Genomic DNA, 25672 nt, shown 5'->3' with positions numbered 1-25672 from the left:
CAGTTCGCTGGATGGCTCAGGAACATTTCCAAAGAGGCTCTATGCGAGGATAAGCAGGGGGTGCCAAGAGTAGTTGGTCCCACTACTCCAAAAGGTCAACACGCCCTTCCAGGCCTTCTTGGTAGGGGACAACAGCGGGATCCGGGTGCCAAACCTTCCAGCATGTCTCCGGCGATTCCATGAGTCTGCTCTTTCGTTCAGGATACTTGGATGCATAGCCCTTTCCCTCATACAAGATTTGTTTTGCGCGCAAATCTCAGATAGCCAATGGAAGACCTGATCTCTTGCATGCGTGCCAGGCATGGGCCAATCGTGGCCCATTGTGGTTCCTGTCATTCAAGCCTACCAGACATACTGTCACCAATAGTGTGCATTTGGACCAGACAATCCCAAACCTCTTCCTGGGCGATAGCACACGTGACATGCAGGAGCCCGAGAAAAGTTGCAGTGTTCGCAGGAGGCTGCATGCCCGAATAATGAACACCCTGGTCTCTTGACCTGGGTGAAGGCAAAGGGACAAAATGGCCATAGGACAGAACAAAAGACTTGTGGCATGGACATTTTCGGCACAGGCCACAATCTTGGGCCAAACACATTAAATGTGGTATGGTCCATAAAAACAAGTAAAAATACTTTAAAAGTAAACTGCTGCCACCGGTTTGTCCTAGGCACACTTGTACATGCACCAGAAAATCCTTAGAGGGTGGCTACGACCATAAAAGAAAAGGACACCTATGCGCTGTACTGCAAGGTGTTTGGCGCATAGATAAAAAGTCACTAAGAAATGGCAACATAGTCAAAGACTAAGGGAAACATAGGTTCCCAGTACTGACAGCCTGAAGGACGTGTCAGTTTCCCCATAACAAAGAAGCAAAAGCCCAGAGGAGCGCATCCAAAGGCTAGGCTCCACTGGCAAAAGTCAGGTTAAGTAAACCAAACAAAAGCAAACAGCTTCAGGGCTCCATAAATGAAGGGAAAATTGCACCTAAGGGAAATCTTTCCTAACATGTCCTATTCTCATGAATTTGTCCATGAAAGGGCGCATCCCTTCCTGCTCTTTCACCAACTAACATTCCATTCCCACCACATTCAGGCCCCGACGCTGGATACAATTAGTGCTTATCTGTGCACCATGGGTGCCTCTGATCTCAGTTTCTCTCCTGGGGAATGGAACAAAAGGATTCGTTTTTGGAGCCCAACTACCATAGCCGCAGCTCCACACCAAGGCCTGCGTTCTCTTCTGTTCATCGTGTGCTAGGTCTTAACATCAAAATGGCAACATTTCTGCCAAGTCAACACTCCAACCTTGCTTTTACCACACTGCCTTGGTGACCCCATCTTCCACTTAGTTTAATCCATCCAGCACTTCACACTGACCCACGTTACTACAGTTGCACCAACTAAACACTGGGCCTATATTGCTGCCCTATCTATAACCTCTGCAACCACAACATTAATACATTTGCTTCTCTTTCTGTGTTGCTATATGTGTGAATCTTATATGTGTCAAACCTAACTAAAATAACATATGCACTGTCTGTGGCACAAACTTCACTCTGCTCCTCTGATGTTGCATTCTAATAGGTTTTCCTCAGCCTGAATCTTTTTGCCTGGCTGGTATACTGTATGCACATCCCAACATTACCTAACAATGGGGGTCATTCCGAGTACGGCGGTAGGGGGTTAAGGGCACCGGTAAGGATGCCGGTGCCATTAACCCCTTACCGCTGCATTCCGAGGTCCCTTAGTGGGTCCCACTAGGGCTGGCTGGTTTTACCAGTCCCCATTCCGACTACCCGGACCCGGACGATTACCAGGACATTCCGACCTATGCGGACCCGGTAAGTCCCCATTTCGAAAACCATTCCCCATTCCCATTTGAGCCCCCGTAGGGCTCAATGGGAATGGGGAAGCAGCTAATAACGGGCCCGCAAATTGCGGGCCCGTTATGAGCTCCATGGTCCCTTAACGGGTCCCGCTAAGGGCAGCTGGTAAAACCAGCGGACCCGGTAAGTCCCCATTTAGAAAACCATTCCCCATTTCCATTTGAGCCCCCATAGGGCTCAATGGGAATGGGGAAGGCGCTAAGAACGGGCCCGCAAATTGCTTATATATATTATTTACACCCTGGTCCCCTAACGGGACCCGCTAAGGATGTCTGGTCTGACCAGACGCTCTCAGCGGGTCCCTCTAGGGAACCTCGGAATAGGGCGGTAAGGGGTTACCAGCACCGACATCCTTACCGGTGCCGGTAACCCCTTACTGCCCAACTCGGAATGACCCCCACAGTCCTAGTCAGTCTATGTCAAATCAAAATGGCCTATGCTAACAAAACCTAATGCCTGCCCTATCTCTTATACAAAAAGTGTGTAACGGGGAATGTGTATGCAAAGGAAACTCAGTGACTCAAAGCCACCTAGGTCTCCCTCACTCGGGCTCAGACCACTCAACAAAAAGTAACTGATTCAACCTACATCTTCCACAGCCGGGCTTGGACCTCGCAATCTCAGCAGTTGCAGGGGTTCCCTTACCCAAGCTTTATTCACATTAGTTATTTCATATTCCAGGTCTCCCTCGGTCGGACCCAGACCTTTCCCTGAAAAACATTTGAATGTGCAAGGTTTTTTCCATAGTCCTCCGCAGGACCACTTTGGCTTTCACTTTATCTCTCCCTTATGGAATTTACCCCAGTGTCTCTTCGTCTTGGTAGTTCCATAACACAATCAGCAAAGTTCAAAGATATCTTTCTCGTAAAGCAATCACTTTTTAACTTCCCCTTTCAACTGGATTAATATTGATCATTGCACATTACAGAGTTTGTTCACTTGCCGCTATTTAACAAGATATCAAACATTTCACTGAGACTTTCGAGTGGGCTACTTCCTTTTGCAGGACCACTCAGCTAATCTGTATCACTGGCTTTACAGTTATCGAATCTTTAAAGGTCATTACTGATTTGCTTTCTTTCGCATCTCATCAGCATGCACGGAACCTTCAATTGTAAGATACACTGTTGCAGCTTCAATCCTTGACACAAACCAGCCTTTCATGTCATTCGCTAACTCACCAGTTGTGTGCATTATTTTCTTTTCTCTGTGGCTTTGATTCACGAGTCATGGTTGATACCACAGGTTTGGCCTCGCCTCCCCAATTCTGCCATTCACACAGGAGGGTTGCTGGCATCCTTGAAACACAATGCAGGCTTCTTCTCATCTGGGATTTCGCTTTCTCTGCATATCCTTCACGGCTCTCTTTCCCTCTCTCTAGTCCCTCGATTGGTCGTCCTGCTCCAGAAGGTTTGCCTTTGCCCTGAAAGATTTGCTCCTTCTCGTGTCTCACCTTGCTCAGCCTCCCAACAAAAATGATTTTATTTGTCTAATTCTGGACTCCAAGTCCCACAATGCACTATTCATCATTTTCTCCTATTTCACCAGCTCCCCCAAACAGTATCCTGGTGAATTTTGGAGCAGTGGGCTTTGAAATTAGATGTTTTCTGAGGTCAGGGTCTCACCACCTGCCCCTCAGAGGCCTGGGCTTTGGTATCTTACTCAGGGGAGGAGCTTTGTCTTGTGCACTGCCAGGTTACCCCAGCTGTCCCTGTTTGGCTCCTCAGAGTCAAGGCTCCCTTGCCACACTGCAGCCTCCCCTGTACCCACAGGCTTAGTGTTCTGGCAGTCCTTCTCCTTCCAAGTCTTCCAGCTGCTGTTCTCTCCTTCCAGCTTCGGTACACCATCCAGCATCCCCAGCTCACTCAGAGTGTGCCTGAGTGCTCCACCTTTTCTTCTTGCTGGGAAGGTTAATGGGAGTTAGGTGTGAGTGGTTGCACAGCCCTGCCTGACTCTGCCTGTCCTTGATAACGGGACAAAATGGAGACTGCCCATTGAAATTCATGGCACATTGATTCCTTTTGGTAATATTCATTGCTCCAGTCTGCCTCTTCCCCGTCCCAGTGGTTTTAAGAAAAAGCATTGGGGAGGAATTGGGGGAGTTGTAGAGTTTCTTAGTGTTTGTGGAAAAATCATAAGAAATGTGTTTAGGAGAAGGGGAAAAATGTTGCTGCTGTAAAACATAAGGTGATGTATGTGTTCTCCTTTTCCCGAGTCTCCTATGTTTCCCTTTGCTCTTGGTATCTCTTTGCATTGGAGAGGGGGCAGCAGTTTAGGATTCAGATTGATATATAATGGTCAAGGGTATGTCAGGTAGGCAGGTGGTAAGAAAAGGGGGGCACCATGTCTCACTTTGGGACTCCTCACCCTCTCTGATCCATTCCCCGGGTCTGGACTCAACTGCAATAACCCCTCTCTAGCCACCCCGGAAGAGGATACAAAGATGGTGGAAAGGGAAAAGCCTGTGGGTTTTTCACACTTCCCAGTGCCCCTTTCTGAAACAAATGACTATCATCAATTGACCTATTGCTTGGGTGGCATATGTGAAGTCCTTTCATTTAGGTGGGCAACCTTTGGGTGGCCTACGGCTTCTTGACTTATTGGTGGGATGGACCGTTAGTTGAGTGGCCTATTCAATGGTTTGTGTTTTGGTTGGTTGTTTGGTCTATTGGTTGGACAGTCTATCAATTAAGGACACTATCGGTTATGCAGCTTATTGGTTGAATGGTGTCCTGGTCTAGCATTCTATTGGCTGCAAGGTTTATTCATTTGGTTTCCAATCGAAATAGTTTATACACTGATAGATAATAGGAAGGATGAGAAGGTTATCCGATGTATTGATTAGAGATTTTGTGCGGGTAGACAGTTAGATGGATGCCCCTAACATTGTGTGCTCTTAAAATGAGGCACAGGGCAGTATAATATATTTTTACGCACAGGTGAACAGTCTCCAAGGGGAAGTAATAGAAACACATCAAGTGGGGACAGAAACATCTGAGGCACTTCACTACATCGAGTGGCAGCTATATATTATGCCACTTATCTGAGCAAGGGGACAACCTCACCAGGTTCGGCAAGGCCGACCTGGTGATTGCACTCCTGTTGGCGTTTCTTTTGGGCTACGGGCCTGCCGGTCTCTGCCTCTCGGGGCAACGCCTTGTTTGCTGGTCTGCGCATGCGTGGATGTCCGTGTTCGACGCTCTGTGCATGTGCAGTCCTCCTGGCTCGGCAGCACCATCCACATGCATTCTAGGCCTCGTTCCCAGCACGGAACTATGTCAGGGAACCATGGTTCTCAGCACACTGCATCTCAACACAGTCTTTGCCTGATTGTGTTTGCTGATACTAGTTGTTACTAGCATCCTTGCTCGCTCTCTACCTTCCCCTTCCTTAGCTCCCTTCACCCTTGCTTTTCTGTTCTTCCTGGCCTCTGTTGTTCTGGCTGTGGGCTCCTGCAGCCTGTTCTCCATTGTCTGTAATTCCCCTCTCCATGATTCCCTTTTGCTCTGCCCTTTCCTCGTGCCTCCGTTTGGTGCCTTTTATGTCTGGACCACCTTCCTGTCTGAACATCGGTTGGATTCCTGCACCAGCTACTTTGCTACTTCTACCGGCCATTCAACGTGGCCTTCCCTGCCAGTGCTTGCATTGTTCTGACACCACGAAAATCAGGGAAGTGCCGTCCTGTCGTGTTGGGAGCTGGTCCAGCACCTGTTTGTTTCTAGCAGGAAGGTGTTGGGTTGGTACACTGTGCTGCTATTCATCTTTTCGACACTAGATAACAGACTGGCAGCCTCAACCCAACCATCTGCAAGGAGAATAGGTATGCAGCACCCACGAGAAGCTCTGTATAACACGTGGTGCATAAGCAGAAGGCCCCAGGGGATCCCCAGGGCGCATCAACCTATCAAAAAGGAACAAAGACGTTCCAGGGAACACTAATACACAAGATCAAGGTATCAGAAGGCTTGTCAAAGCATGTTGAGCTGATATACAAGCTTTGCATAGGCATTGACATCATATCCCCAGGAACCCAGGCCGTTTGCCACCTATAGCCATTGTATGACTACGTGGAACCGTAATTTTCCAGGAATTTTATTTTATTTTTTATTTATTTATTTTATTTTATATTTATAAAGCGCTCACACAGCCCGCAGGCATCGAGGCGCTGTTACAGGAATTGTTTGTTTTTCTTAGTTACGTAATTGTGTTTTTTTTTGTCTTAGTTACGTATTTATAACGCTCTTAAACACCCAGAGCTTTCTAAGCGCGGACCCGGGGATCGAACCTGTTGTTGCTTCGTGTCGTCTTGCTTCCAAGATGCGCACGCTGCCGCTGAGCTATCCTCCCGGGACAATCATTATCATGATTGCTCTGGTAATGCCATCAAAATACTCTTGTGCCCTCACCACGTTGATGTTTTGTTATTCAAATCCAAAGTATTCCCTCCATTGCTAGGCATTGCCATCAAAACATAGGTACTTGCACTGTTACCATCCAATGCCCGGGTATTCACATCAATATCAAGGATACACACAGTTAGCAGTGCCAGGTTCATCTATTACTAGTTACATATTAGGTCCAAATTCCATTAAATCCAGTTAGCAGATTAGAGCCACATTTTGTTTTGCCCATTTAGCAAATTAGTGTCAGATTCTATTATGCCCAGTTAGCAAAGACGGGATAGGATACATTATGCCCAGATAGCACAGAAGCATAGGATTCCATTGCATCAAATTGGCAGAGCAATGCCATGTTCCATTATGCCCACTTAGTATTAACACAGAAATTAGCCAAGCTATGCAAAGAGCATTATGTTCCAAACACAATAAGGCCACATTCTATAATTCAAAGAAATCGCATTAAAATCAGATGCCCTTAGGGTCACCAGCAAGCACATGAAACCCTAATTCTGGCATGCCAGTTCAGTACTGCAATGGCAGATAACATTGCAGGCTGTATGTGCCTGTGATGCTGGGGCCTATATATGTGCGTCTGTGTGGGGCGCATGTGCTTGCCATTTCATGCTGTGTGTGTATGTGTGCTTGTGTGTGTGGCTGTGCAGTGCAGCATTGAAGTAGAATGCGTGTGAAGTGCAGTGAAATGTGTGTTGAGTGTGGGCACCGCTGGGGGTGTGTCTATTGTAGCACTGATGGCTGATGGTGATTTATGTGCTGTGGGCAATGTGTGTTTCTGTACTTTTGCTGAGCTCATTGTGTTTGTGTGCAGTTCAGTGGTGGGGTGGGATGTGTGGATTTCAGTGTTGGGACAGTTTGTGTTTGATGTGCAGCACTAGAGAAGTGTGTGTATGTGTGTGTTCAGGAATGCGCCAGGTTACTCAGTTTTTGTGTGTGTGTTGTATGTGTATGTATATGTGCACACAGTGCTGGAGTAGTGTGTGTGTATGTACAGAGGAGTGATGGGACAGTTTTCATGTGTGAACAGTGCTGTGGCATATATGTGTGTGTGGTTGAGTGAGTATGAAGTAAGTCTCTTGTTTAAGGCTATTAGATGAGATTGGAAAGAGCCAGAGGGCCGGGTACCACCACCTGCTACATGATTTAGGGTCCGGAGAAGATTCAGGGAGGATCTTCCAGAACCCCCATTCTCTCTGTGACCTATGTTATTTATCCCTTCCTATTACCCCTCTTCCATTATTCTGGTGTCCGCAGACGTTAAAGGTGGATCCCTGCATCAAGACTGCTAGTTCCACAAACTGCTCACCCAGACCAAACCCCAGTAGGGTGGCAATAGTCCCTTAAAGAACGCACAATGTAGACTGAACAAACCTGCACTAAAAACCCACTACCAGGAGTTGTCCACCAAATACATCTGGGTCAAAAAAAGCTCAGCAAGAACGGCTGCACTCATGAGAAAATGAATATATGTGGAGTCACGCGATCATGAAGCATCAAAAAGTTAACTATGATTTAGTTCACAGGGGACTGACAGGTATTAGCACACTAGCTCACTGCGTGAATGCTCGCGAGTGAAGAGGAACTTTGTTGAAGCAGCAATCTGGCAGGTACTGGAAGGAGGACCAGTGGCTGCCAATTCAACAGCTGTATGACATCCAAGATGGCCGACAACCCTCTTGAAAGTTTGATCCACAGATGGGTGGCAATAACCCCGGGAGGATAGCTCAGCGGCAGCGTGCGCGTCTTGGAAGCAGGACGACACGAAGCAACAACAGGTTCGATCCCCGGGTCCGCGCTTAAAAACCTCTGGGTGTTTAAGCGCATTATAAATACGCAACTAAGAGAAAAAAAAAAAACAATTACGCAACTAAGAAAAAACAAACAATCCCTGTAACAGCGCCTCGATGCCTGCGGGCTGTGTGAGCGCTTTATAAATGTTAAATAAATAAATAACCGTCTGGGGGAAAACAACCCAGATGGAAGAGCCAGTATACCTAAGCTCAGTATTTGAAACTACATATTTGTGCATGGTTTGGCACCTGCGGTCCCCAAAGGTGAGACAAAATGGTATTTTAGCAACTTGAATTTCAGCCTGTGTGTGGTAGGAGGAGAGAGGTAGTGTTCCAGAGTGGAGAAGCGCGCGAGTGAACAATGGAGAGCAGAGAGAGTAGACATTGCACCAAAATGCAGAAGCAGAGAGAGGTGGACAGACAGAGAAAGTGGAAGGAGGGAAAGGAAAGTGGAAAGCGGGAAAGTAAATGGACTAGGAGGCAGGTTGAAACAGTTGAGCAGAGGGGAGGTGAAAGAGGAAAGAGTGAAAATAAAAGGAGAGAAAGGAGAGAGTGGTTAGCGGAAGGAGTGGAGGAGTGGGCAAGACAAAGAGGATTTGGGAATGAGCAGACTGGGAGAAAGGGCGCAAAGTGGTAGGAAGAAGGAGAACCAGGAAAGGCACCAATATTCAATAGAGCGATTTTAAAACTCCATGCATTGTGGACCCTTTCCTAGACAATTAGGGCATTGTCTTTCTTTCTACCAGCCCATCATCTGCAATTGTCTAACAAAGCATACATTGCATTAAAATATTTACAATACAATACAGACAAAGGGCCAGAAAACTAAAAATAACATGCTTGCTATGTCAGATCCAGACACCTTCCCCAAATCTCCTTGTGCAGACCATCCCTCCTCTGCCTGCTCAGGATGGCTCTCTCAAAAAGCGACATCCTATGCAAGTCCTCAACTCATGCCACCGACGTTGGAAATGTTGGACCTTTCCAATCCCTCAATACAATCTTCTTCGCAGAGAGCGAGGCCCTAAAGAACCAGCACTTTTGAGGTTAACTCAAATACTCCTAGAGCTCATCCTACCCCAGGATAATGGTCACAAAATCAAAAGCACTTCTTAGTGTGAACTGATTCTGGCCGAGTCACATTGGCTTCCATGGGCTATCTGTTTTGGCATATTCAGTGCAGAGTTCACATTCATCTCATTTAAAGATATGTCCATCCCACGATCAGAACATTCTATCGCGAACTTAAGGCTTTACTGTTTCAAGAAGGCCTTGGTTTGAAGTGTTTACTAGATCTCACCTCAGGCTCAGCTTCAGAAAGAAAACTGTGGCAACAGTTGAGAGATTAAGTGAAACTGAATCAAGAAGGGTGAACTAGTAGAAGCCTCTGAAGAGGAAGAGGTGTGGAGAGAGGCCTGGAAAGAAGGGGACAAGAGTACCAAGAAGATGAAGGGGAAGACCAGGGGCTAAGAAGGCAAGTGAAGAGACTATTTTTATTGTGGGGCATCGAGGAAAAAACAGAAAGTACCAGATGGGGAGCAGGCGTATCATGGGGAGCAGGCGTATCATGGGCAGAGACTCTGACAAGGTCAAACTCCAGTACTCCGCAGACCAAACCAGAAGCTGTCCAGGTCCAGAAAGTTAGGGCAATGCCTTGTCCAGGTGAGGCACCATGTGAAACCAGGGATTCTCAAACTAAGCAGGTGAAAGCGACAGGCTATAATGGCCACATCCTGTTGGGGTAGTTCTCCCAGGTATACTAGAGGATGGCTGGGGGTCTGCCTGACTATCAAGGGCCCAACTCCCTTCCCCAGAATAAATGGCGGACTCAGCCAACTGCAAGCTAGAACTGCAGTTTATTGCAAAAACCAACAGGGATCAATACAAGACAATGAAGATTCTCCATTACATCTCAGCTCTCAATGGCGTGCGCTCGATTTTTATACAAGTATTGCGTCATCACTGGGCCCTTCCCCCGAAAAACCTATCACCACAGAAGATTGGGCATCAAGCGTACTATTGCCTGTGGAGGTACCCTATAGGGGTTATGCTACTGGTCCTTGAATGTCAGGCGACTGACCAGTCCCATCGCCAAGAAACTATCTATTACATTGGCCCTTGCCCCTTATGAGGATTCATTCTGCTTCTCTGCAGCTGGTCCCCTTGTCGTCTGAAGATTGGAATGTGTCCATGTATCTCTGGCCTTGGGTGTGAGCTTGCTTTGTGCTCTGTGCAGCTTGAATCAGCTCTCTTCGTCTCAGGCCCAGTGGCTTTGAAGCCTTCTGTAATTTTCCTTAAACTTCATAATAGGATTTCTACATTCTCTTGTTATACTAAGTAACCTATAAGTTAGTCACACATCATCTTATCAGAATCCCTGTATACTCCTGTAGTTCCATAGCAATATTTTACATAAGCATCTGCAAGCCTGCTCAGGATCTTTTGTTTGCCTTGCCTTTCTACGTTACTGCATTTAGCTAATGAAAGAATAATAAATGCATTGACATCATGTATATGTATCTGTATCTGTCCTCTCGCTATAGAACTGTGTAAGCATGTTCTTCGTGTATGTGTGTGGCTGTGTAATGCGGTGTAGGGCTGCAGGTCTGCTTCATGACTAACGCTGCTACGCCGTGGTCTCACTAGTGACGTCAGCATCGTGGCTTCTTGCTGCTTAATCGAGACTGTCCATCAAGGTGTTTTCCGTCCACCATCTCCATTTCTTCCCCTATACCTGTGAAGACATGTACTGGATTCGGTCTGTTTGGCTGGCTGATAGTATACCTTTCTGTGTATTTATCAATCATTGGTGCACTCGGTATTCATCCAAATTAAGATGGGTGTCTGCAAGAATTTCTGGCTCTTCGTCTTGTCATGAATCTGGGGGTGAATCTTGGGATGCTCTCTTCAATCCTGACTGAGGAGATGAGGGAGTTAAAGCCTGAATCAAGTTAGGAAATAGGTGCAGGAGACACCTGAAACCTCAGAGACTGTGAGTGACTTCATTTGACTGCCAGAAGGTGATGCCCAGAGAACATAAAAGATGGCTTGATGGATTAGTTTCTTTGATCATAACTTTCCCATTTGTGCAGTCCACCACAATGATATATTTCTGTTGAACAATGAAACATTTTATACCAAACGCTATGGATCACACGTTGTCTCTTGATCTCTTAGCTGTGACAGTGTGCAGTATATGCAATGCTTTGCTGGGGATGATGGGTTTGTGTGTTTGTATGTGTGGAATGGAGTGCTGTGATTTGTGTGTCTGTGTACAGTGCATTGCTGGATGTGGTGTGTGTGCCACAGTACTGGTCTGTGTGTGCAGTTTGGTTCTGATGATCATGTATGCATCTATGTGTGTGTATGCATTACAGTGCTGATGACACTGTGTGTGCATTGCTAGGGCACTGTGTGTGTTTGTGTGTGCAGTGCTAAAGTCACTGTGTGTTTGTGCAGTGCTGGATGCAGTGTGTGTGCACTGCTGGTGTGGGTGTGTGTGCAGTGCTGGGGTGGTGTGTGTATGCAGTGTGCGTCCAGTGCAGCAATGGGGTATTGTTCATGTTTGTGTGTGTGTTCCTGTGTGTGTCTAATGTAGTGAGTGTTCAGGGGATGGTGGAGTGATACATTTGAACACAGCAATGAGGTATGTTTGTGTGCAGTGCTGGGCCAGTGTGTGTTGTATCAGGAGTGGTGTATGAATGTGTGTGGGCTTGAAGTGCTGGGCTACTGTGTGTTGTGTGTGCAGTGCAATGCAAGTCGAATCTGCCTGCTTTTATGCATCCAGTCTAAGTCGAATTTGCCTGTTTTTATGCATCTAGTCTAAGTCGAATTTGCCCACCCTGTACTCCTGCCCTAGGCCACATCCACTACACTTGACATGGCCGCCAAACACTCCAACAGGCTCCCACACTCTGATTCCATTCCTCCTACCCCATTCCTACCAGCCTTACTCAGTCACGAGCTCCATAATCACCAATCCTCAGCCACCCCTCTCACTAACGCTGTACCTAAGTCCAAATTCACTGCCAGAAACACATCTCACACACTACCAGTGCACATAAGAAACTCTAGATTAGGAGCCCGCACAGCCTACATCAAAACTCGCAAACCCACACTGCAGCCACCCCACCCACCCACCACTACCCCCAAAACCCAACATCCTGCCACTAAACACCATACCAACACCACCAAACCAAGCACACACGATCATCCCCAAATCCAACTTGCTCTCATTAATGCCAGATCTTTACAAGCCCGCGCCACAGAAATACATGACCTAATCTCTGACCTTGAGCTAGACGCTCTAGGCTTCACAGAAACCTGGCTCCATGAAGCTTCTGGACCAGCCATATGCCAGTCCCTCCCCCCTGGGTACATCATCCACCGCCAAGATAGACCAACACACAAAGGCGGTGGGGTGGCTCTCATAGTCAAAGAGACACTAAAGGCGAGACAAATGAAACCCATCATATCTGAAAACTTTGATGCCTTATCAGTAAAAATCTCTTTCTCACCTAACGACACCATGACAATGCACCTCATCTACAGGCCCCCTGGCCCACTCCTGAACTTCCAAGCCGACTTCCTACACCTCCTAGGTAATAACCTCAAACCAAACACCAAAGCCATTCTCCTAGGAGATATGAATCTCTGACTCAAGGACATAAAAGACAAACACAGCAAAACCTTTGCCAAAGCTCTCCTAGACCTTCAATTCATCCAGAGAATTGATCTGCCACTCACACTAAAGGCCGCATACTAGATTGGTTAGTCGACACAACTGCAAGGTAGATATCAGCTCAAACACGCCTCAACCTTGGACTGATCACCACCTCATCCACTTCTTCATCCCTACAAATGCAGCCACTAATCAAGACCCAGCCATGCCAGCCGCCCTAGCCAGATCTAAAAAACTACTCACCAAAGAGAGAATCTGCCCACTCCTAGAAGTCTCAGCACTAACATCACCCATCTCCAATAACCCAGAAGAACTAGTCGATCTCTATAACACCACCATCAAAGAAGTCATAGACACAGTTGCCCCACTAGAGACTAAAAAAGCGAAAAAACTCTTTCACGCCAACTCTTGGTTTAATCAAGACTTCAAGACCTAAAATCACTTAAAAGACAAGCTCTCAAAAAATGGCAATCAAGCCCCTCCGCCCCTTCACACGATTCCTACCTAACTATTGTCAAACAATACAAAAATGCCATAGCCAAAGCAAAAGCAGCCACACACAATACTAGAATTTACAATGCCCAATCACACTCAAAAGAACTATTCTCCATCTTCAACGAGCTAGTTGTACCTCCCACATCCAAACATCAAACAGTCAAAGACAGGAAATGGTGTAATGACATCCAGAAAGCCATGCTTGACAAACTAGATTTACTCCAAAAGAAAATCAAAACCAACCTTGACAATCTACCCAAGCCCCCTCACAAATCGCTAGCCACCCCGAACTATAAGCCTCCTAAACAACACAATAGCAACCTTCCACCGCCATTCACCTTAAGAAAGGTAACCGCACCTGAGGTCTTAAACATTATGAGACAAATAAAACCATCACTCTGCAAAGGAGATATCTGTCCAGCAAACATAATCAACGACTGCGCTGAGTCCCTAGCACCGTTCATTGCAACCTTTATCAATGCATCATTTGCCACTGGCTCAGTACCCTCCTCACTTAAAGAAGCCTGGGTTCGCCCACTGCTGAAAAAGCCCACACTAGATCCAGACTCCCCTAATAACTACAGGCCCATTACAACAGTGCCATTCTGTTGAAAATCCTGGATAAGGCTGCCTAGCTACAGATACAAGCCTACCTCGAATCTCATAACATCCTAGGCAAGAGACAGTCCGATTTTCGCCCACGCCACGGCACAGCGTCTGCGCTACCCAACCTAAAAAACCAACTCCTAAAAAATATGGATAAAGGCAAATGTGCCATCCTCTTACTCCTTGACCTGTCGGCTGCGTTCGACCTAGTCGACCACAAAACTCTAAAGACACACCTCACCAATACAGCTCACTTCTCTACTGAAGCCACAACTTGGATCTCATCCTTCCTGGAGGGCAGAGCTATGCGAGTCTACTCAGACCAAGCATCAGCCACCCCCTCCCCCATCAACTGCAGAGTACCACAAGGTTCCTGCACCTCCCCTATACTATATAACCTATTCACACTCCCTCTATTCAACGACTTAGAAGAATACGGCATAACGTTCACCAATTATGCCAACGACACTCAAATTCTTCTCCCTCTAACTGGTGATTACAACCAAGACCTAAAAGCCCTACAACACACATATGCCATCATCCAGGCCTGAATGGCAGCCAAGCCAATGGCCTCTGTCTCAATGGAGACAAGACAGAGATCCTACTGGTGGGCCCCAAAGAATCCCTTAGCAAACTTGACAGCAAATATAGCACCTTCCTAATTGAGAACTCGGTCATCTCAGTCTCTTCTGCTGTAAAAACTTTGGGAGTCTATCTAGATTCCACCCTTTCCATGGATGGACATATCAGTTACATCTCATCCTCAGCAGCCTTAACAACCAAAATAATGAATGCAGTAAAACCTCACCTATACACTACAAACTGCCTCAACATAGCCAGGGCCACCATAGGTGCCAAATTGGACTACTGCAACGCCTTCCTATTAGGCACCTCTGCTAAAAACATTAATAGACTCCAAATCACACAGAACAATGCCTTGAGAGCTGCCCTCAATATTCCCAAGAGGGAACACATCTCCCTAGCAAGACAAAATGCCCACTGGCTCCGAGTCAAAGAGAGCATCCAGTTCAAGACCCTAACCATTACCCACAGATGCATATCCCAATCGGCCCCTAGTTACCTTACTGATCGGATACAACCAGTCCAAACAATCAGGCCCAAAAGGGACCTGTACGCAAACCAACTCTTAGTCCCTAACTTCAACAGAGTTAAAGCTGGCGGCTCGAGCTTCGAAGTCCTAGTGCCAAAAGCATGGAACTCCCTACTACCCAAACTGAGGGCGGAAACATCCTCAGTGCCTTTAGAAAAGCACTGAAAACCACCTTGTTTAAGTGAACTCTACTGCAATGCAAATAATTTCTGTATACTGTTGTACAAAAGTTCACTTCACATGTAACCTTGTACCTTCAACCATGTCTGTAACCATGTCCACTGCCTTTCATGATACTCGCCTGTGTTAAGTAAACCTTCTTGTAACAGCGCCACAATGCCCGTGGGCAGCGGTGCGCTTTAAAAATGCAAATACATAAATTAATAAATAAAATGCTGTGTAGTCTGTGTGTGTTTGGAGTGCAGTTCTGTATGTTTGTGTATGAGTGTTTGGGCATTGGAATTGAAACTATAACACAGACATTGCGATACAACTTCTGCTTTTATTGTTATCCCAGAAAACTATGTAAGTGAAAGGAAGGAGCGGGCATGCACAAGTGAACCCATTAAATGCAGTGAACCCATAAAGCTAACCAATAAACCCATTGACATTTTACATTCTGTGCACATGTATGCACGCAGTTTCCATGCCACTAGTCTCTTCTGAGCTCCAACTCCTAACATATTGAATGTTGGAAGGGAGTTTTCGTTTCCTTGCTCGGCAGGGGCATATGCACCACAGCCCATGGGTAGGCACTTATGTTATATTTATGGTTTCCTGTTTTCAGTGTTTATGATTTCCAGTTCCGGTGGGGGTTTTCAGTGGTTTTAACTTTTTTTCAAAATCTGTAAATCATTCTAAATAAAAATGTATCTTTTTTTGCTGCATGAATATTACGCATAATTCTTCTGAAACAAAATAAATCCCTGAAGATGCTGATGCAGAGCTGGTTACTACTTTGCGTTCTTGGACCTGTAGCCCCAAATTTATATTGGAAATTGAAATTTAAACATACACAATGCAAGGAATAAAATAAGGACTTGATGGGTTTCAGTTGCCTGGGGCAAAGTAAGAGTTCAAATACATTTTTCAGTGAACCCTAAGACATGTACTACTCGAAGTTGAAATAATCATGGTGAACAGGAGATGAAGGTTAATGGGGACAGAGGTCGTTTTATATGTATGTTCATTTTTAAATCTGCATGCAGGACAAAGAACCGAGAAAACATTTTCTTTAAAACACATTTGTGGAACTAAGCTCCTTATCACACAGGCTAAACAAAGCCCTTAGTAAAATATCAAGTGTGCATATTTATTAATTTGATGGTTAAATAGGGTCTGGAACCACAAAAGTGCTGGATATTTTTTATGGAAAGTTGCAATTCCCAAATACAATTAACCGAACTGTACAATCAAATTTATCTGAAAACCATTCTTCCTTTGCTCCATTTTCCAACTAGACCTAGTATTTGATAGAGAATCATTGGAATACAAGACGACTTTTGATCAGGAATTCCATTTGGATCTTCTCTGACAAGTGGCTAATAAAGGATTTTCTGGCTTGTAGATTCAGGAACTTAATAAATAACTCCACATTGCTACTTTTTTAAAATACAGGCTCAATGCAATAAACAATTATTAAGGGAAACTAGTGTATGCATTATTTCAGTTTGAATCATATTGAGGTTCGAAAATGCATGACCATTTCAAACAGATGGCAACACTGAGCTGGATTTGTATTTTCAATTCAATAAGGGAATCCACTTGTAGCCAAGTCAGCGTACCTATTTGGATAAACCTCTAAAAGGGAGAAAATAAATCTGGGGGGCAGAAATCTGATTAAATCTGATTTCAGTGAAATCCAAAAAGCCTAAGTTATATCACTGGTTCTTATTATAGTGCAACTTTTTTCACAAGCAAGCTATGTGGTGCTTTTTGTCCTGCAATAAATAACGGTGGCGATGGAGTTTAGCAAAGGTTGCCATCTTATTCCGAGGAGTAGTACAAATCTCCTGAAAAAGAAAGAAATCTGCGGGAAATGCAGCCAATGTTTGCAGTGGAAACAAGGACAAATCTGCAGAGAATGTGGCAAAATGTATACAACCAAATGTAAACAAAAGACACTGGGCAAGACATTCATCAGAATACTTTTGATTGAGCCAAATACATTTTATGTCCTCATAATATTTGCCTAAAGGGAAACACGGTTTGCCCTAAACACACTACGTTTAACATCCTTGCAGATATTATAATTCAGAGGGAGGATATGTAGGCTCTGTAAATTTAACAAAAAAGCATTTTGACAAATAATTCAAACTAAGTAGAGCTCCATTAATTAGCAAGTACAGGGAATGCTACATTATTCTAAATGACTTTAGTTGCACGTAGTTCAATGTACAAAAAGAAATGAGTTTTGGAAAGGTGCGCCTGACCACTGCTTTTTAGTCAATAGAGTTCCTGCACCATTGAACTCATATTCAAAATGCATTATGTTTGATTTAGACTGCACACATCATAACCACACCCATGTCATTGGGGTGTCACCCAAAGGATCTATATTAGAACAGCACAATTTGCATTTTTTTAACAGAACATTTTGCCATAAAATTCGGGGCATACTCCCCACACCCAGCTCACCCATGCCTACTATATACCTGACCGCTTCCCACCATATACCTATTTACAGTAAAAATGTGGTAACAAATGTGGTCAAAGAAAGTTCGGACAATTTATTTTTGATCAAAGTGGAAGCACCATCCAGCCAGACAAGTGTTTTGGCTTTGCATTCTGGGGCTTGTATTTCTGCATTTATAATAGACGTGCCAAAACTACAAGTTCCAGACTGCAAAGAAACACAAGAACCTTGACATGTGTGGAGAATCCTGTGGATCCCCCACGGAAACCCTGCTTAAAGTCTCCTCCCAGTTGGCCTGGAGAAGGCAGACGCTTCGAGATCACAATCCTGGGGGCGGTATACTGTGGGAGGAACACCTGGGTGGTGACAAGGCTCTGGGCAATGGGGTGATTTCATAGGGTGAGACACAGTAGATCTCCCTGGAGAGGGATAGGCCTGATATTGGGTTACAGGAGGAATTGAGTTATTGTCAATTTAGAATATCTCAATCTCCTGTTAGAGAGGGTAAAATAAACTCCCCGGGTATAATCCAACAAAGTACCATATGTGAAGTCTTGTGTCTCCCTAAAACTATATACCCTCCCCAATGCCAAAGGTACAACAAAAAGGATGCCATAAATGTGGGCCTTCATGTCCCATCTGTCCCTAAAAAGAATAAATCCCACAATTCCTCTTCCAATAATTTCTGGGATAGTGAAAGCACTATCAAAAGTAGTAACGGAATAAGAAAACCGAATTCCCTTACAGCAAACTACACATCCTAGAATGCTTATGGGACTGTGACGAAAAAGAGTGCTGAAGCGGCACGTAGAGCTAAAGGACAGGCTGGCAGGCCTAACAGTCTTTGGTAGGGTCAGGCAATTAAGAAGAAGAGTCTGCATCGGAAGCCAAATCACCCACCTGAGGGGCATAAAAGGTTGCTGCAGGAGGGAGCATCAGAATGAGTCTGGAGCAGGAGCTGGAAGGTTGACAGAAATAGCAGAAGAAATAGAGCACGAGGCTGGCCGTTCACTAGGAAGTGTGACCATGGAAGGGACACCGGAGAAGAGTAAAAACAGATTTCACCTGCAGGATCTGGGTTGGTCCTGTGCTCACAAACCATGTTTGGCTGTGGCTGCATTGGAAGAGACTGGAAGCTATCGGCAATCTTTCCAGGTGTGCCGAATTGCTGTGAATGCAGAGCTGAAACCGTGTGTTTACCCGAGGCCCTTGTGCAGAAGCAAACCGAGGGAAGCTGGAGAGAAGGAGACTCTCTCCTAATAAGGCTGGATCAGAGACACCCATACTGTGGAGGGGGGTGAGTCCCAAGAGAGCCTGTAGCAGCAGCAGCAGAAGTCAGAAAGTCCTAAGGTGGAAGCAGCCTGCAACCATTGTGATTACGGAGCTCCGTACTCCGAATCACTTTTAAATATATTGCCGGTAACTGTAAATAGCATAGTTTTTACTCACATAGAAGTGAAAGTGAGTGGAATAGTTCGCAGTTTTAGGAAATCCTGATTAACAAAGGGAATTGTAGCAGATGCTTGTTCAGCGTTAAGCTAAGTGCTTGCGTAAGAAGAAATCTTTCCTTTTCCCATTGTTACCCAATATTCATAACCAGAGAAGTCACGTGTCTCCTAGAAAATTGGAGAACATTATCAGTAATGATTTAAGAAGCTGTAGTCGACTTTCCCAAAGTGTTAGACGCACACTTCATCAAATAGAGGTTGCATATATGATATTTTGTTTCCCTGTGCATGTTAAAGAAGAAGCATGTTTGAATCAAAAAGGGAACACAAGTTTATAAATTGAAGTTCTTCATCAAAAGAAGATGGTGTATACCTAAATAAGTTTCTGCAGGAAAACATACATCTTGTAACACTCAGAACAAACATTTTTATAATTATTTAATTTTATAATTAAAGAAGTTGCTGAAGTCACGGAACTAACGAGCATTACTCAAGCCAGTAGACAGAGTTTTCTTGAGGTCACATCAGCACTATTAAGAACTGAACACCGTGGTTTTGAAGTTGTTGAAGATGCAATCAGCCCAACGTCCTCTGATACAAGGGAGACAAGTTTATCCAAGGCTGGAAGAGTGGCAGTACGGCTTTGGGGTACCTACTGGAAGCAGAAAGGTGTATCTGAAGCTGGGGAAGGGAGTTGGGTGTTTGTTAAAATACCTAAATCTGTGAAGCTAAGACTGGTGAAGCAGAGAGAGGAAAACGGTCCAAGAGCTCAGAGGGATTTATGTGGTAGCTGCAAGACTGAAAGGAAAGGCAAAGAGGCTGCCCCTTCTCATAAAATAGAGAGGACTGCCTTGCCACCCTGTAGAGGTCAAAGAGTCTTGCATAAAGTTGCCTAGTACATTGTTAAAGCAAGTTGCAGCAGAAGCAGTGGAGCTGCAGTTGTCTATAATTTTGTCATCATTTTGTCAGACTATTTTCAGTTCAATGAAGTTGAAGTAGCAGTAGACTGTGAGGCAGAGGAGCTTGCTCTCACATTACCATTTGTAGAAGGGAGTTGCTCAGGAAAAGCAACCTCCTCAGAGAAGAAGCATCCTGACAAATTACATTCACAACGCTGCAGAGGTTAGAAGAGAAGAATTGTTATTCAAGTTCAAGTGGTATGTTTTGTTTTGACTTTTTCCATTCTATCCTGGAAGGAGGCTGTGCAGGAGGGCGATTGCTACTCTGTTCTTTGTGGCCATGAAGCAACATGAAGCAACACAGGTTTGATCCCTGGGTCCGTGCTTAGAAACCTCCAGTTATTAAGCGCGTTATAAATACACAACTAAGAGACATATTCCTGTAACAGCGCCTCGATGCCCTCGGGCTGTGTGAGCGCTTTAAAAATGCAAAATAAATAAATAAATAAGGAACCGTTACCAGTGGATTTTTGTTTGGCTGAACTTTTGTTTCTTTGGAACTTTGCACAAACTGATTAAGAATTTTATTTTTATTTCCTGGAATAAACTTACTTTGGACATTTTGGGGGAGCAAAGTCTACCCAAGACAAGTAGAAATCATCCTAGACACTGGTTATGTGGTCATTTTTTTTAATGTTGTTTATGCTTTGTTGTGATTGTTCTGTTGTTTAAAGAGAGGGCCAGTTTTGCACATGCTGGGAGTTTTCCCTTAGATCCTAGACTAGGTAGGGAACTCCCTGGTAGACTAGGCTTAATTAGGTTTTATGTGCACTTTTTTCTTTGAAATAAAATGCCAAGTATCGAGAAGACTGCAAGCAGTTGTATTTCTCGCATTACTGACTCCTCACACATGGGACACATTGAGTGGTTTGACATTGGTAAATTAGGCAAATGCATGTTTAAAAGGTTAGCGTGATTTCTGCTTTATAATAAGTGGAATACCTTAATGTTTTTTTTTTTTTAGTTCCTTAATGTTGAACACAGTTCCCAAACACTTTTTTGTCTGATTAGGTCTAGAACACCTGCCAGACATGCTTTTTGACGGGTGGTGCACGGCTATAAGCTCCCTGTCTCAAAACCTTTTAATTAAGTTTCATTAATGCACACAATATGATTGTATATGGTTTGTGGAAAGGTTTGCAATTGCTCTTAAACTTACTCTGCATCTGCCCTCTGTTGCACCTGCTGCAATACATCATTATTCTACTCCAATTCTCTTCTGACCTCCTGGTATCATGAAATATTAACAAAATCCACTTGGGACTTGCGAAAAATCTGCTGAGATAGCAAATCCTCACTGGGATAAGAGAGGTGTCAGGCGGCAATCAGCTTCTTTGAAATATGTGTTTCCCACGCATGTGGCTTCTACACAGCAGTGCATTTCAAATACACTGTTCAAAGGCTGTTGGGGTGTTAAGCCTGTCTATCCAAAGTGGGGGCGCCTGAAGTTGCCGCAGAGGCCAGGTAAAAAGACTAACTGGATGAGCACTTGGTTATTTTGAGTATTCATCAAACCAGGTTGTGCCAGATGCTGCCATATCAGGGCTAGGAACATCTGATAGGTTGAATGCTCAACAGGAGGGACACACCAAGCCACAGAGATGCATCTACACAATAATAGCAACAGCTCACACTTCTGGATTCTTTTGTTCACCAGTGTCTTTGTCAATATTATTTTGATCACAGTTGGTGTTACCATTTATCAGACAAAACTGAAAAGGGACTAAGCACCCCTCCTTATTCCCCAAACTCCAAACATTTGCTCTTCAGGTAACACCAGCTGTTATTTTCATTTTCAGAATGGGATATTCGTACAATGGAGCACCTTCAGTGATGTCTTCTCGGACAAAGACCCAGGCTGGGCGGGCGGATCGCCAGTCGGGTAGAGGGCCTCCGAAGAACTTCGACAAGAATGCCTACGTATGACCTGGCATCAAAGACTGAGCTCGTGAATGAGAAAGGAAGGTGGGGCTGTTGAGGCCAGTGGACTTGTGAGCCTAAGGCTGGCGTTGCTCCCCAAGAAATGCTGTGGTTACCAGGAACTCCACCCAGCTCTTAACTGTCCTTTTACCTTCAGCCTCACCTCTCAATTCTCCTCACACCTTACCTTCCCACTAACTTCTCCCCTCTGACATTTGCTCTCTCTCGTCTTCCCCTGCTTCTTCCATTCTCTTTTTTCGTTGCATCTCCATCTTTGAATCCCCTTTTCCCTGCACACTTTGTGTTTTCCATTTCTCGTGTTATCCTTCTTTCTCGTGATCTTCTACGGCATCTCTTCTCATCTTTCCTTTGTTCCTCTTTACCATTGTCCTCACTTGCGCATGGTACCTTAATCCCTGTCGACTCCTCTCCGCTCACTTTTTTAACAGCCTGGCTTCTTCTACTCTGCCTCTGTTTTATATCTCCCCATCATCACTCCTTTCTTACCCATAACCTCTAATGTCATGTACAGTTTGCATGCTTCAATGATCTACCTTCCTTCTTTTGCCTACCCCTAGCTCAATGTTAGATCTGTAAAAATGATCTGGTATCCCTTCGGATTTCCAAGATTCCTCTGCACACCCTTTCCCCGCTACTGCAATTGATTATCAATCCATTGACTGGTGGGGCCAAGGAAGTGGTGTCTGCTGAAGGTGAGAGAATCCACGTATGAAAGCCACTAGGAGATGGATCTTTTCTGGCGACTAGGAGATGGATCTCTTCTGTCTGCTAGGAGATAGGTCTCTTCTGGCTACTGGTGGCTGGATGTCTTCTGGCTACTAGGAGATGGATCTCTTCTGGCTACTGGTGGATGGATCGTTTCTGGCTACTAGGGAATAGATCTCTTCTGGCTACTGGTGGCTGGATGTCTTCTGGCTACTAGGAGATGGATCTCTTCTGGCTATTGGTGGATGGATCTTTTCTGGCTATTAGGAGAAGGATCTCTTCTGGCGACTAGGAGATGGATGACAAATTTCTACTAGTAGATTGGTCACATATGTCTAGTAGGGGGCAGATCTCTTCTGAATGCTAGGAGGTGGATCTCTTCTCCCTACTAGGAGATGGAGCTCTTCTGCAAACTACTGAATGTCTATAAAATCGTGAAGATTCGTGAGTTCAAGAAGGGATCACTCCTAGCAGAAATATAGCAGAAGTGGGAGTCAACCGAGTGCTTAAGACCAATCATTGAACATGGACCATGTTAAAATCACCTTGGTATCGGAGGTAGTAGAACAAGCATCTGAAAGGAATTGGGGACAGAGTGATAGCACGCCAGGGCAGTGTTTATTCCAAACCATGTAAATATTAAAGAATACACATTTGTTTTGATGACAATTTGCAGGTGCTGCTTTCTTTCCTTAGAGAAATGGAGGGTGCCGGAGGTTTGGCACTCATTGGTGGCAAGGGCAGCATTGAGGGTGTGCATGGGTAGATGGAGGCATTTGTCCCATTCACTTATGGTCTCCTCTAAAGTCCCAACTCAGTTTACCAGTCTGCCTATAGGGGGAGACCTCGAAATCGGAAGGGACGGGCCTGGCTATGTGTGTGCGCTACTGTGTATGTGCTGTGAGCAGGTGTGGAGGAACAGAAGTGTAGAAGGAAGGTTAAGATGAAATATTCCTGCTTCTAAGATGTGTGTATCCCCACTGTAGGCCCTCTGCCGCTGCTTGTATCTGCTGCACCAAGCCCCCAGCCCCTTTCCAGCCCTCACTCTAATATATAAGTTAGGGCAAGCCGACTCATTCATATTATGCAATGGTGTTATGTTATCCCATCGTTCTGTATGGTTATCGCATGCCACACGATGTGATTATGCTACGTAGGCTACAATATGCTGTATTGTCCTGGTATTGCATGTAATGCAAAATGATTCTATGCTATATTACACTAGATACATTATGTTTGATATGATACGTGTCTCAAGCTTTGGCATGCCTAAATATGGTGAGTTCTTTGGTTATTTTATGATATGCTGTTTTGATATTATATTTGGCATTGTACAAAAAGACTGTATCTTAACGGTCGCATGAACAAAAAGTTCTAAAAATGCTACCACCAAAGGTTCGAACACCAAAAGTTCAAACTTTTGGTGGTAACACTGCAGGCAAGTAAAAAAAATAATAATAAAACGGGGGCTGCGGGTGTGTCCCGCTTAACACCCCGCTCACTATACTGTGTGGTATAGTGAGCAGGGTGTTGCAGGGGACACCCCCGGCAGCACAACCGTGAAAAGAAAAAGAAAAGAAAAAGAAAATAATGGGGGCTGCGGCGGGGGTGTCCCCCCAACACCCCGCTCACTATACTTTCCAGTACATACACTAGATCAAATATCAGACCTGACAGGAAGCATTGAGGATCTACACAATGAAGTTAGTTTGAGTGGCATTCTGACCAGGTTGTGGAACAGTCACCGGGGACAATACATGGGTGGACATAGACATTAGACATACATTTCAAAGTGCATGTAGGTGGTATGGCCAGCTGTGTTAGGGATGTTAACATTATGGATGAAGGGCTAGAGTGGAGGCAGAGAAAGTGTGGGACAGGGGCAGGTTAGTAGCGAGGAAACATGTTACATTGAAGGCAGATGAGAGGTAGGTTAAGAGGGTAACTTGGAGGCAAGCAGGTAGGCTTTCAGTTTGGGTTTGCACAAATCGGTGTGGGCAGTTTCCCGGGTCTCTGGGGGAAGATAATTCCATGCAAGTGGAACAAGAAGAGTGAAAGAGCCCCCCTGGTAATGCACATTTCATGCACATTACCTGCACTATCACTCTAGTAACCTGGCAACAAGCCTCCATGGTGATGAATGGATTATGCACATGTTATCGGCAATATCACTGTATGTATACCTGTCATGCACATGTTACCTGCACTATAATTATAGGTATCCTGACTCCAATCCCCCCTGGTAATGCATGTGTCATGCACATGTTTTCTGCACTATCACTGTATGTGTACGTGTCGTGCACATGTCACCTGCACTATATAACTATAGATATCCTGATCCAAGCCCCCCTGGTGATGCAAGTGTCATATACGTGTTTTCTGCACTATCAATGTATGTATACATGTCATGCACATGTTATCTGCACTATCACTAGCGGTGACCTGACTCCAAGCCCACCCTGGTGATGTATGTGCCATGCACAGCACATGCTACTCCCAGTATAACTACAGGTATCCTGACTCCAAGCTCCCCTGGTAATGCATGTGTCATGCACATATTTTCTGCACTATCATTGTATGAATCCGTGTCATGCACATGTTAACCGCACTATAACTATAGGTAACCTGGCTCCACGCCTCCCTGGTGATGCAAGTGTCATGCACATGTTATCTGCACTATCACTGTAGTAACCTGGCATCAATCCACCCCTGATGATGCATATATCATGCAAAATTTACCTGCACTATGAATATAGGTAACCTGACTCCAAGCTCCCCCCGCCCCACGGTGATGCACATTTCAGGCACGTTACCTGCAACTTCACTCTAGTAATCGGGAAACAAGCCTCCATGGTGATGCATGTATTATGCACATGTGATCTGCACTATCACCATATGTAACCGGACTCCAAGCCCCCCTGTGTATGCATGTGGTATGCACATGTTATCTGCACTATAGGAGACCTGTCGCCAAGCCCACCTGGTGATGCACGTCTCATG

General features: G+C 45.0%; 1 protein-coding gene across 1 annotated transcript in view; it reads left to right on the top strand.

Annotated features, from left to right (window-relative positions):
- Positions 1 to 23917, top strand: part of LOC138580201 (claudin-10-like) — a 100434-nt gene extending 76517 nt beyond the window's left edge. Inside the window, exon 5 of the mRNA XM_069650549.1 lies at positions 21826 to 23917. Within this exon, the coding sequence (XP_069506650.1) occupies positions 21826 to 21952 (127 nt within the window). The 3' untranslated portion in view covers positions 21953 to 23917. The remainder of the gene's footprint in view (positions 1 to 21825) is intronic.
- The last annotated feature ends 1755 nt before the right edge of the window (positions 23918 to 25672 follow it).

Source organism: Ambystoma mexicanum, chromosome 3p (genome assembly GCF_040938575.1).
Source record: "Ambystoma mexicanum isolate Mex_15411 chromosome 3p, UKY_AmexF1_1, whole genome shotgun sequence".
Taxonomy (NCBI): domain Eukaryota; kingdom Metazoa; phylum Chordata; class Amphibia; order Caudata; family Ambystomatidae; genus Ambystoma; species Ambystoma mexicanum.
This window is presented reverse-complemented; position numbering and strand designations above follow the sequence as displayed.